Source organism: Manis pentadactyla, chromosome 10 (assembly GCF_030020395.1).
Source record: "Manis pentadactyla isolate mManPen7 chromosome 10, mManPen7.hap1, whole genome shotgun sequence".
Lineage (NCBI taxonomy): Eukaryota > Metazoa > Chordata > Mammalia > Pholidota > Manidae > Manis > Manis pentadactyla.
In genome coordinates, this window is record NC_080028.1 from 77,201,955 (window position 1) to 77,215,248 (window position 13,294).

General features: G+C 39.6%; 1 protein-coding gene across 3 annotated transcripts in view; it reads right to left on the bottom strand.

Annotated features, from left to right (window-relative positions):
• Positions 1-13,294, bottom strand: part of CDR2 (cerebellar degeneration related protein 2) — a 42,059-nt gene that overhangs the window by 24,770 nt on the left and 3,995 nt on the right. For 2 of the 3 annotated variants that reach the window (XM_036917003.2, XM_036917004.2), the window contains exon 2: positions 2,162-2,274. The exons of the other annotated variant lie outside the window; for it this stretch is intronic. In XM_036917003.2, the coding sequence (XP_036772898.2) occupies positions 2,162-2,274 (113 nt within the window). The remainder of the gene's footprint in view (positions 1-2,161; positions 2,275-13,294) is intronic. 3 annotated transcript variants of the gene reach the window in all.

Sequence of the window (13,294 nt, forward strand, 5' to 3'; positions counted from 1 at the left end):
AAATACAAGACATTGTTGTTCTTATCCAAAACACAGCCTTGGATCAAAAGTAAAATGTGGAATGCTACAAAGCTTGCAACTATGAGCCTGTGGACTACCTGCTCTATTTCCAAAACCAGAGATTCATGAAAATGTTTCTAGAAGTACTCCAGGCTAAATGTATTTGGATAGCTTACACATGTACTTAATTTTATTTATTTATTCACTGAGGTCTGACCTGGATACTTCATTTCCATTATGTCTGCAACATCTTATGGGTGACATTAGACAGTACAGTGTTATTTGGAGAATTGGAGACTCTCAAAGATCTTTGGATTTTTTCAGAATGTCAACAATCTGTCTTAACTGTTTAATCATCCTCAGCATCACAGAAAACAAAGGCAGAAAGACAAATAACTTAGATCATAAAGCAATTCCATTTGTGATCTCCCACAGTAACAAACAGGCATCATTCTTTAAAAAATGCAAATATTTGTACTTTCTTTATCTATACTTGGGAGATATGCTAAAATTATCAGCTACAGTATTCAGTTATAGTGATTTATAGGTGCTTTGATAGATCAATACAATGTATTAAGACTATGATTCTACCCAAATACAAGTAAATGTACCTCACATTACTTGATAGTCTTCAGATACCTGCCCTAGGACCACCTCTATAAAATCCTCCAGTGAGTTGTAAAGGAAAGTCCATGAAACAAAGCAGGAATGAGTTCCTTGATCACGTATGACATTTGGCTAGTTTAACAATTTAAAGATGCTTGTTTTTTCGGCATTTTTAGGTTTCTGGCAAACTCTACAAGTAATTACATTCAATTTTGGGTATGCCATATTCTATGCTCTTTGATGTATAAGGTACTAAAAATAATACTGGCAACTTCAGTATCATTACAAGATGTACTTTCCTAGAATTATAACAGTGTATTTTGGTTACATCACTGGCTATATTCATAAATCCTAATGAAGGGGAGGATCTATTGTATGCCCTTTAATCACAGCTACTAACAAAAATTAAGGATATTGAGGTTATAAATTTGCCTTAGTTTTGATGACAGGTTTATTTGTACTAAAATTTTAAATTTGTGTGATTTTGATTGCTTTAAAGTCAGGGACAGTGTAATTGTTCTTCTTTGAATTTCCAGTACCTAGCTCAATACATAATCACAACTCAGTAAGTTCTGATAACTGTTCTAAAGTCTTTCACATTTTTTCTGCACACAGACATGAGACCTGGTTCTAATGTACCAATTTGAGAGGAAGGAGTTATAACTTAAGTGCAAAGCTTTTCTCGGGGGAGAGGCAAAGGGGAGAGTTTGAGGCATAGAACAAGTGTAATGGGACTGGTTATCTATACTTAACTATTTTTATAGTCACATGGCCTACACATAACTGTGCTACTTGAACAGGACCATTTACAAGATAGCACCTTTCATTTTAAAGCCTTAATCTAGGCTCTTTCATTTCACTTTGTTAGACTGAAGTAGTATCTTAATTTAAAATATTTACTGAAAATGTAAATGAATTAAGCTCACAGCAGGGAGAAAGAAACATCTGTTTTATGATTAATTCTTTGAATGGCACAAGGAGTTTAAACACATTATGAAATCAGGTATACAATTTTTAGATTTTTCATCTAAACCCAATTTCGGATGGTGTTTGGCAGGAGGTAGGAGTAGGGGGAGGACAGGGGTATGTGTGTGCAACTGAGGAGTACACAGGGAGCCTCCAACAGTGTGGATCCTTTTCTTAAGTTGGTGGTGGACAGTGGACACACAGGTGTTCACTGCATTATTCTCTTACACCTCTTTGCATACCTGAAATACTGCACGTTCAGTTTTTAAGAGAAAAACGTGAAAAATGTAATATTCACAGCTCTATTTGACTTCACATACTGGCAAATACTGGAACCATTTACATCTTGTACACTTCACCAAGGATGAAGAGAGAAATCTTTTTTCTCAGACTTAGGTGTTTTGGAAAAGCATAACAAAAGTAGAAATCAACCTCCTGGCCCTCTTTGATGGTTCTTGCTCCCAAAAATGTCTGTGTTAAAAATTAAACGTTGTGTTTAATTGCAAGTGCTATGTTAGCAGAATATGATTGGTACAAGAGCAGCAACAAGCCACCCCTCCAAGTGTAACTCTTCCGGGAAGTAAATTACCTCAATCTCCTGTAACTGCTCCTGATTGGTTGTGTACATATGCTGAAGCGAATCCTCCAACTCTGTGTTCCGATCCAGCAATGTTTTCCCGAGTTCAGCAGCAAGCTGGAGATCTAGCACAACAAGTGAATCTTAGAATAATGCAAATGACCTCAGCATTTTATATAACCCATCCTTAAAGAAGGAACCAAGACCCAAGCCAACATATACAGTTTTAAGTCAGATCCCCCGAAATGTGAAATGACACAGAAGGAAATCTGAATTCTACTTAAAATTCAGTCCAATTCAGTGATTGTAATGGGGTATGTGGGGGGCACTTGATAATAGGGGGAGTCTAGTAACCATAATATTGTTCAAGTAATTGTACATTAACGATATAAAAAAAAAAATTCAGTCCAACTGGAGCCCTCTACCAGACAACATACTCTTTTAAGTACCCTTACTTGTAAGATGCGAAGAATAATGATCCACTTTATGGAGGTACAGTCATTAGTTCAGTAAAGAGCATTCAGCATTTAAAACTTCTCAGGTCATAATTATTTGCTAATGGGATTGGACTTGTTCGTATCTTGATTGTCTACTTTTTGGGCAGACCCTTGAGTCAAAGTACAGGCAGATCTTCCAATAGTCTCAAAAGTGCCCATGAAATGCAGCTGCTGTGAACATGACTATAAAAGCAACGTTTGCTGTTACAGATCCTAGAATCCTCCTAAGGCAACTAAAACATTAAGAGCAAAAATACATCGGTAAAAATAGACATACCATTTGACCCAGGAATTCCACTCCTAGGAATTTACCCAAAGAATGCAGCAGCCCAGTTTGAAAAAGACAGATGCACCCCTATGTTTATCACAGCACTATTTACAATAACCAAGAAATGGAGGCAACCTAAATGTCCATCAGTAGATGAATGGATAAAGAAGATGTGGTACATATACACAAATGGAATATTATTCAGCCATAAGAAGAAAACAAATCCTGCCATTTGCAACAACATGGATGTAGCTAGAGGTTATTATGCTCAGTGAAATAAGCCAGGCAGAGAAAGACAAGTACCAAATGATTTCACTCATGTGGAGTATAAGAACAAAGAAAAACTGAAGAAACAAAACAACAGCAGAATCACAGAACCCAAGAATGGACTAACAGTTACCAAAGGGAAAGGGACTGGGGAGGATGGGTGGGAAGGGAGGAATAAGGGCAGGGAAAAAGAAAGGGGGTGTTACGATTAGCATGTATAATGTGGGGGAGGGCATGGGGAGGGCTGTGCAACACAGAGAAGACAAGTAGTGATTCTACAGCATCTTACTACACTGATGGACAGTGACTGTAATGGGGTTTGTGGCGGGGACTTGGTGAAGGGGGGAGCCTAGTAAACATAATGTTCTTCATGTAATTAATGATAGATTAATGATAACAAAATAAAAAATAAAAAAAATACATCGGTAATAAGAACACTGCCCTAGGTCTCTCATTTTTGCTACTTCTCTTCATGTCCTCCTCCCAGATGAGCAAACCAGATAAGCAGCACAGCAAGTTTTTCAGGTAATGACACATCAGTAGCTCATACTCTGATTTAGCACAAAACCACACTTCTATTTTAAACCTCATTTTTCATAATACACAATCCCAGAAATAAAAATTTAATGATAAAAAAAGGACACTAGTTCTAACATAGGTAACTGAGGTCCTTTAATATAGTGGGTAATAGAGTGAACTGAATAGGAAAGTCTGAGATCCACTTCAGACTACCATTTACCAGTTAACACTTTCAATATGGTGACTTTAAAGGCCCCTATACTTAGTACTCTTGTCCAGAGAGATGATTATGCTACCAATATAAGACTGTGAAAATCAAATGGAATACATAAGGAAGTACTTCAGAAACTAAGCTGCAGTACAGAGGCAAAGTATTATTAGTATTCATTGATTCACAAATGAATGTTTTTATTGCTAAGCACTACGCTAAGCTTTGCTTACAGAATGGTGTGTGAAATGGATGAAGTTCCCGCTTTCCTGACACTCCCAGATTAATGGAAGGAGCCAGAGAGCAAATAAGTAAATAAGCTTGCAAACTGTGATAAACACTTTCCATTCATACATGCATGCCTACATTCAATAATACTAGACATCATTCTGGGCACTGGGGATACAAGAACTGAACTTAGCTAAAAACATTTTCTGCTCTTATAGTCCACTAGGAGAAACAGCATAATAAAATATATAATAGCAATAAAGAGAAAAAAAGGCAAGGAAGTGGGATAGGAAGAGCGTGTGTGTGTGAGGTTGAAATTTAAGAACATGTGACAAGGTGACATCAGAATCAAGTTGTGAAGGAACTGAATAAAATCTAGGGAACCAACATTCCAGGCAGAGGCAAAACAAGCGACAAGCACCTGTGAGGAAGTAGGACTGGAGCTAATAATAAGGAGGCCAAGGAGACTGCAGCAAAGTGTGTGCAATGTGGGGGTGGGAGGTGGCACTCCAAGGTTGGCCTGCATGTGTGGGCCCTAATGATGTCAAGATTTTGACTTTTACTCTGAGCGAAAGGGCACCTGGTGAAGCTTCTGACAGGATCACTCTGGCTGCTGTATAAACAGAATGAAAGGGACAAAGGTGGAAGCAGGGTGGGTGACAGGAGGATACTGTAATCATCTGGTGGAGGGATGGTGGTGGCAGACATGGAGAGAAGGGGTGGTATTCTGGATATGTTCTAATAACAGGGCTAAAAGATTCATCAATTGAGTGAGAGGAAAGTAAAAAAATGGATTTGCTGATAACAAACAAAGGAACTATTTTATTTTAGAAAGGGAGATTATAAGGAAAGCCTCTATGAGAAGACATTTTAGCAAAAGCATGAAGGATAAAGATCTTGCATTGTAAAAAAAAAAAAGGCACTGCAACAGGAAAGATCTTAAGATACTCTACAACCTGACAAAAGGCCAGTGTGACCAAAAGCATGAGGGGGAGAGGGGTGTGAGATGAAGATGGAGAAGTAGACAAGGGCAGATCAGACAAGATTTTATAGGCCATGGTAAAGAAAGTTGGAATTTTCTTTTGAGTTTGATGGAAAGTCATTTCATATAAGGTCTTTTATTTATTATGAAAGAAATATTATGAAAACAGTAAACCTCCCTACATATGACTTTTAAACTTAATTTTTAGAGGTATTAAAATAAGGTTTAATGTTAATTCATTACCAAGATATGGAAACTTAACCTAGAGTAAGTGGTAACAGAAAAGCAACAATTTTTGTTACATGGCACTGTCCATTCATGTACATAATCAATACCTGGTGAGTTTTTCCTCATTATGAAAAAACTAAACAGCAATACCTACCACACACCCCTCCAGCTCATTTGAAAATATTTTACACCCATTTAAAACAAAACAGTGTATATGTTGGTACATAGATGTTAAAATACATTCTCTCATGATTTAAATATCAATGATGTCTATTAATGTACTTAAGAGTTAGATAACAAGTCCATGAAATAACATCTTGTATTCACAAGACATAGAACCTTCACAGACAGCTCAAAACATTTAAGGGGCATTAATCTTATATCTTTTCAAGGTAGGTCAGCCCAGATTTCCAAATGAGACAACCCGAAGCACCTGACCCGATGCTAAGTGACCTGACCAAACCTACATGGTGAGTCACAAGCAAAACAGAAGCTACTGTCCACGGGTTCCAACTCCACTCTCATCAGGACTCTCTATTATCCAAATCCACGCTGTTTTAAGTCTACTGGCAGGGATGTTCACGTATTTCTTCGTGTAAGGTAGAGAGTACGGTTTCCCGAGCTGTGGTACTTAATCTTTTCACGTGTTTTCACAGGCGGCAGTGAGAAACTAGAGTTGATCTACTTGGCTTTTATTGCTTGCTCGGCCAGTGAAAACACATACAACCCCAGGCAAGTTAATATCTTGTTTTCACTAAATGAAAATGGAAATACATATGGCTGAAGATATTCCAGAAATAAATATTCTGTACTCATAGGATGTGTACACACAGCCCAACATGGAAGCCACTGAATTTATTAAAGACAAAGCATGTAAACATTAACTAGACATTACTTAAGTCTCTTCTAGCCTGTTGTAAAGTGGTAATTCCTCACTGGGAATGAACAGAGACTCACCAAAGATGTTCTTTTTATTTATTTGTTTATTTGTTTGTTGGTTTGCTTAAATTTTTGTATCATTAATCTACAATTACATAAAGAACATTATGTTTACTAGGCTCCCCCCTTCACCAAGTCCCCCCCACATACCCCTTCACAGTCACTGTCCACCTGTGTAGTAAGATGCTGTAAAATCACTACTTGTCTTCTCTGTGTTGCACAGCCCTCCCCGTGCCCCCCACGCACTATACATGCTAATCATAATGCCCCCTTTCTTTTTCCCCAGCCCTTATCCCTTCCTTCCCACCCATCCTCCCCAGTCCCTTTCCCTTTGGTAACTGTTAGTCCATTCCTGGGTTCTATGATTCTGCTGCTGTTTTGTTTCTTCAGTTTTCCTTTGTTCTTATACTCCACATATGAGTGAAATCACTTGGTACTTGTCTTTCTCCGCCTGGCTTATTTCACTGAGCATAATACCCTCTAGCTCCATCCATGTTGTTGCAAATGGTAGGATCTGTTTTTTTCTTATGGCTGAGTAATATTCCATTGTGTATATGTACCATGTCTTCTTTATCCATTCATCTACTGATGGACATTTAGGTTGCTTCCATATCTTGGCTATTGTAAATAGTGCAGCGATAAACATAAGGGTGCATCTGTCTTTTTCAAACTGGGCTGCTGTATTCTTAGGGTAAATTCCTAGAAGTGGAATTCCTGAGTCAAATGGTATTTCTATTTTGAGCATTCTGAGGAACCTCCATATTGCTTTCCACAATGGTTGAACTAATTTACATTCCCACCAGCAGTGTAGGAGGGTTCCCCTTTCCCCACATCCTTGCCAACATTTGTTGTTGTTTGTCTGTTTGATGATGGCGATCTTTACTGGTATGAGGTGATATCTCATTGTGGTTTTAATTTGCATTGCTCTGATGATTAGCGATGTGGAGCATCTTTTCATGTGCCTGTTGTCCATATGGATTTCTTCTTAAGAGAACTGTCTATTCAGCTCCTCTGCTCATGTTTTAATTGGATTATTTGCTTCTTGTTTGTTGAGGTGTGTGAGCTCTTTATATATAATTTTGGATGTCAATCCTTTATCAGATCTGTCATTTATGAATATATTTTCCCATACTGTAGGATACCTTTTTGTTCTGTAGATGGTGTCCTTTACTGTACAGAAGGTTTTTAGCTTGATATAGTCCCACTTGTTCATTTTTGCCTTTCTTTCCCTTGCCCGGGGCGATATGTTCATGAAGAAGTCACTCATGTTTATGTTCATGAGATTTTTGCCTATGTTTTTTCCTAAGAGTTTTATGGTTTCATGACTTACATTCAGGTCTTTCATCCATTTCGAATTTACTTTTGTGTATGGAGTTAGACAGTGATCCAGTTTCATTCTTTTACATGTAGCTGTCCAGTTTTGCCAGCACCATCTGTTGAAGAGACTGTCATTTCCCCATTGTATGTCCATGATTCCTTTATCGTATATTAATTGGCCATATATGTTTGGGTTAATGTCTGGAGTCTCTATTCTGTTCCACTGGTCTGTGGCTCTGTTTTTGTGCCAGTACCAAATTGTCGTGTTACTGTGGCTTTGTAGTAGAGCTTGAAGGTGGGGAACCCGCTTTATTCTTCCTTCTCAGGATTGCTTTGGCTATTCAGGGTCTTTCGCGGTTCCATATGAATTTTTGAACTATTTGTTCCAGTTCATTGAAGAATGCTGTTGGTAATTCGGTAGGGATTGCATCGAATCTGTATATTGCTTTGGGCAGGATGGCCATTTTGAAAGTATTAAATCTTCCTAGCCAGGAGCATGGGATGAGTTTCCATTTCTTAGTGACCTCTTTAATTTCTCTTAAGAGTGTCTTGTAGTTTTTAGGGTATAGGTCTTTCACTTACTTGGTTAGGTTGATTCCTAGGTATTTTATTCCTTTTGATGCTATTGTGAATGGAATTGTTTTCCTGATTTCTCTTTCTATTAGTTCATTGTTAGTGTATAGGAAAGCTACAGATTTCTGCATGTTAATCTTGTATCCTGCAACTTTGCTGAATTCCGATATTAGTTCTAGTAGTTTTGGAGTGGAGTCTTTAGGGTTTTTTATGTACAATATCATGTCATCTGCAAATAGTGACAGTTTGACTTCTTCTTTACCAATCTGGATTCCTTGTATTTCTTTGTTTTGTCTGATTGCCATGGCTAGGTCCTCCAGTACTATGTTGAATAACAGTGGGGAGAGTGGGCATCCCTGTCTTGTTCCCCATCTCAGAGGAAAAGCTTTCAGCTTCTCGCTGTTCAGTATGATGTTAGCTGTGGGTTTATCATATATGGCCTTTATTATGTTGAGGTACTTGCCCTCTATGCCCTTTTTGTTGAGAGTTTTTATCATGAATGGATGTTGAATTTTGTCAAATGCTTTTTCAGCATCTATGGAGATGATCATGTGGTTTTTGTCCTTCTTTTTGTTGATGTGGTGGATGATGTTGATAGATTTTCGAACGTTGTACCATCCTTGCATTCCTGGGATGAATCCCACTTGGTCATGGTGTAGGATCCTCTTGATGTATTTCTGAATTCGGTTTGCTAATATTTTGTTGAGTATTTTTGCATCTACGTTCATCAGGGATATTGGTCTGTAATTTTCTTTTTTGGTGGGGTCTTTGCCTAGTTTTGGTATTAGGGTAATGTTGGCTTCACAGAATGAGTTTGAGCGTATTCCCTCCTCTTCTATTTTTTGGAAAACTTTAAGGAGAATGGGTATTATGTCTTCTCTTTATGTCTGATAAAATTCCGAGGTAAATCCATTGGGCCTGGGGGTTTTGTTCTTGGGTAGTTTTTTGATTATTGATTCAATTTTGTTGCTGGTAATTGGTCTGTTCAGATTTTCTGTTTCTTTCTGGGTCAGTCTTGGAAGGTTGTATTTTTCTAGGAAGTTGTCCATTTCTCCTAGGTTTTCCAGCTTGTTAGCATATAGGTTTTCATAGTATTCTCTAATAATTCTTTGTATTTCTGTGGGGTCCGTTGTGATTTTTCCTTTCTCATTTCTGATTCTGTTGATGTGTGTTGACTCTCTTTTTCTCTTAATAAGTCTGGCTAGAGACTTATCTATTTTGTTTATTTTCTTGAAGTACCAGCTCTTGGTTTCATTGATTTTTTTCTATTGTTTTATTCTTCTCAATTTTATTTATTTCTTCTCTGATCTTTATTATGTCTGTCCATCTGCTGACCTTAGGCCTCATTTGTTCTTCTTTTTCCAATTTCGATAATTGTGACATTAGACTATTCATTTGGGATTGTTCTTCCTTCTTTAAATATGCCTGGAATACTATATACTTTCCTCTTAAAACTGCTTTTGCTGTGTCCCACAGAAGTTGGGGCTTTGTGTTGTTGTCATTTGTTTTCATATATTGCTGGATCTACATTTTAATTTGGTTGTTGATCCATTGATTATTTAGGAGCATGTTGTTAAGTCTCTATGTGTTTGTGAGCCTTTTTGCTTTCTTTGTACAATTTATTTCTAGTTTTATACCTTTGTGGTCTGAAAAGTTGGTTGGTACAATTTCAATCTTTTGGAATTTACTGAGGCTCTTTTTGTGGCCTAGTATGTGGTCTATTCTGGAGAATGTTTTATGTGCACTTGAGAAGAATGTGTATCCTGTTGCTCTTGGATGTAGAGTTCTATAGATGTCTATTAGGTCCATCTGTTCTAGTGTGTTGTTCAGTGCTTCTGTGTCCTTACTTATTTTCTGTCTGGTGGATCTATCCTTTGGAGTGAGTGGTGTGTTGAAGTCTCCTAAAATGAATGCATTGCATTCTATTTCCTCCTTTAAATCTGTTACTATTTGTTTCACATATGCTGGTGCTCCTGTATTTGGTGCATATATATTTATAATCGTTATATCCTCTTGTTGGACTGAGCCCTTTATCATTATGTAATGTCCTTCTTTATCTCATTACTTTCTTTATTTTGAAGTCTATTTTGCCTGATACTAGTATTGCAACACCTGCTTTTTTCTCTCTGTTGTTTGCATGAAATATCTTTTTCCATCCCTTGACTTTTAATCTGTGCATGTCTTTGGGTTTGTGGTGAGTCTCTTGTAAGCAGCCTATAGATGGGTCTTGCTTTTTTATCCATTCTATTACTCTGTGTCTTTTGATTGGTGCTTTCAGTCCATTTACATTTAGGTTGATTATTGAAATATATGTACTTATTGCCATTGTAGGCTTTAGATTCGTGGTTACCAAAGGTTCAAGGTTAGCTTCCTTACTACCTTACTGTCTAACTTAACTTGCTTACTGAGCTATTATAAACAAAGTCTGAAGATTATTTCTCTCCCTTCTTATTCCTCCTCCTCCATTCTTCATATGTTGGGTGTTTTGTTCTGTGCTCTTTTTAGGAGTGCTCCCATCTAGAGCACTCCCTCTAAGATACCCTGTAGAGGTGGTTTGTGGAAGGCAAATTCCCTCAACTTTTGCTTGTCTGGGAGTTGTTTAATCCCTCCTTTATATTTAGATAATAATCATGCTGGATACAGTATCCTCGGTTCAAGGCCCTTCTGTTTCATTGCATTAAATATATCATGCCATTCTCTTCTGGCCTGTAAGGTTTCTGTTGAGAAGTCTGATGATAGCCTGATGGGTTTTCCTTTGTAGGTGACCTTTTTTCTCTCTCTGGCTGCCTTTAATACTCTGTCCTTGTCCTTGATCTTTGCCATTTTAATTATTATGTGTCTTGGGTCCCTTCTCTCGGGAGTTCTGTGTGCCTCTGTAGTGTAAACAACTATTTCCTCCCTCTGTTTTGGGAAGTTCTCAGAAATTATTTCTTCAAAGACATTTTCTATCCCTTTTTCTCTCTCTTCTTCTTCTGGCACCCCTATAATGTGGATATTGTTCCTTTTAGATTGGTCACACAGTTCTCTTAATATTATTTCATTCCTGGAAATCTTTTTATCTCTCTGTGTGTCAGCGTCTATGCGTTCCTGTTCTCTGGTTTCTATTCCATCAATGGCCTCTTGCATCTTATCTATTCTGCTTATAAATCCTTCCAGAGTTTGTTTCACTTCTGTAATCTCCTTCCGGATGTCTGTAATCTCTTTCTGGACTTCATCCCTTAGCTCTTGCATATTTCTCTGCAGCTCTGTCAGCATGTTTATGATTTTTATTTTGAATTCTTTTTCAGGGAGACTGGTTAGGTCTGTCTCTGCAGATCCTCTCTCAGGTGTTATCTGAACTATCTCGGACTGGACTAAATTTTTTTGCCTTTTCATGGTGATAGCTGTGGCTGTAGGCAGGTTCCGGGTGTGTCAGCTGGCAGAAGAAAGTCCTTTCGTGCTTGCTGGATACCTTGCCCTTCTCCACTGCCTGTGTCGGTTACCCGTACTCCTGGAGCAGCCACTGGGTTAGTCCCCTAAGCTGCTGTGGGCGGGGTCTCTGTCAGAGCAGCGCGGAGCCCTGCGGGGAGTGGCAGGCATGCCAGGTGTGCTCCTCCATGATAGCGGCGCCCCTGCCGGGCAGCTGTGTACCAGCAGCAGCCTTTGGTTCTGGCCCGGGCAGCTGTGCGTTGGGCTGGGATTCTGGTCGGCTGCTGGTAGCGCGCCTGCTCCCTCTGGCTCCGCTGCAGGTGCGCACGGGGCTCTCCCGCGTGGGCCTCTATTGGGCTCCTCTGTCTCCACTGCCGCCGGTGCGTGCAAGCCCACCCTGGCTGTTCGGTTGCCGCCGCTGCGGGCTCACACAAGCCTCTCCTGGTCCCCTCTGGTGCCATTGGTGAACGCGATCTGCCCCCAGTCCCTTCCGGCGCCGCTGCCCCTGGCGCGCAGTGCCACTCTCCTGCTACTGGGCAGGTGTATCGGGGTCCACACCAGTTGGAGGAACGACTGGCAGACTGCTTAGTGCCGTGAGGGTCTTCAGAGCTGTGCTGCCTTCCCGGGGTTTAGGGCACCTAAGTTTCCCTGGGATTCCCAGCTGCTGGCTAAGTGTGCTGGGACGACTTCGTCCAGCTATGGGGTCCCTGTCTCTTTAAGATTTGCAGAAAGCACTCACTATTCTTTTGTCTCAGGGGCGCCGTTTGCGGGGACCTGCCCACAGGTTTTCCTTTTCCGTTTCTCTAATATCCAGCACCCTGTGCACCTTGTGTCTGTGCTCTGGGTGCAGATTTCGAGAGCTGGTTGTTTAACAGTCCTGGCCTTTCACTCCCTCCCTGTTCCGACTCCTTTCTTCCCGCCAGGTTTTGGGGTGGGGGAGCATTAATGGGTCCCGCCTGGCTGCGGCTTGTATCTTATCCCCTTCGTGTGATTTTGAGTTCTCACAGATGTAGATGTATCCTGGCTGTTGTACTGCATCCACTAGTGTCTCTTTTAGGAATAGTTGTATTTATTGTATTTTCATAAATATATATATATTTTGGGGAGGAGATTTCCTCTGAACTACTCATGCCGCCATCTTCCCGTGATCCCCAGATGTTCTTAGCTAGCAATCAATACCTGAGCCAAAGCCCCTCCCAGAATCAAAAGCAACTTGACACCATCTTCAACTAGTTTCTTTAAGCTGTCTGCTCCTGCAGCTGCAGAATGAGATGCCCAGGACAGCACTCTTCCAGTGCACAGCAAAAAGACAAGAATTTGAGACTTGTCCTTATCTCAGTCCATATTTCCAGTTAAACAAAGCCCCAACCCGTTTCAGTAACCTGAGGCCGCAGTCTCCTAAATATTTCATAGGATGTTTAGGATAGCACTCTGGCAAAACAAGTCTCAACTACAAAAAAGTGTCTGTGAAGTAACACTGTATAAAAGGATATTACTTCATCTGTTAGTTTAAAGTCAAGGGTCTTTTTTTGGTCTTTAAAAAAAGTTCCTTTCCTGTTGTGTAGCATCTGGCTTCCATAACCAAAAGGAGCCAAAAACTGGCAGTAAGCCCATGAAGGTTTTCTAAATAATTGGTGAGAGGGAATGGGAGACTACTTACTGTCTTTTATTTATATTTTTAATTAAGGCACAAAAGAAAAGGAAGCACCAC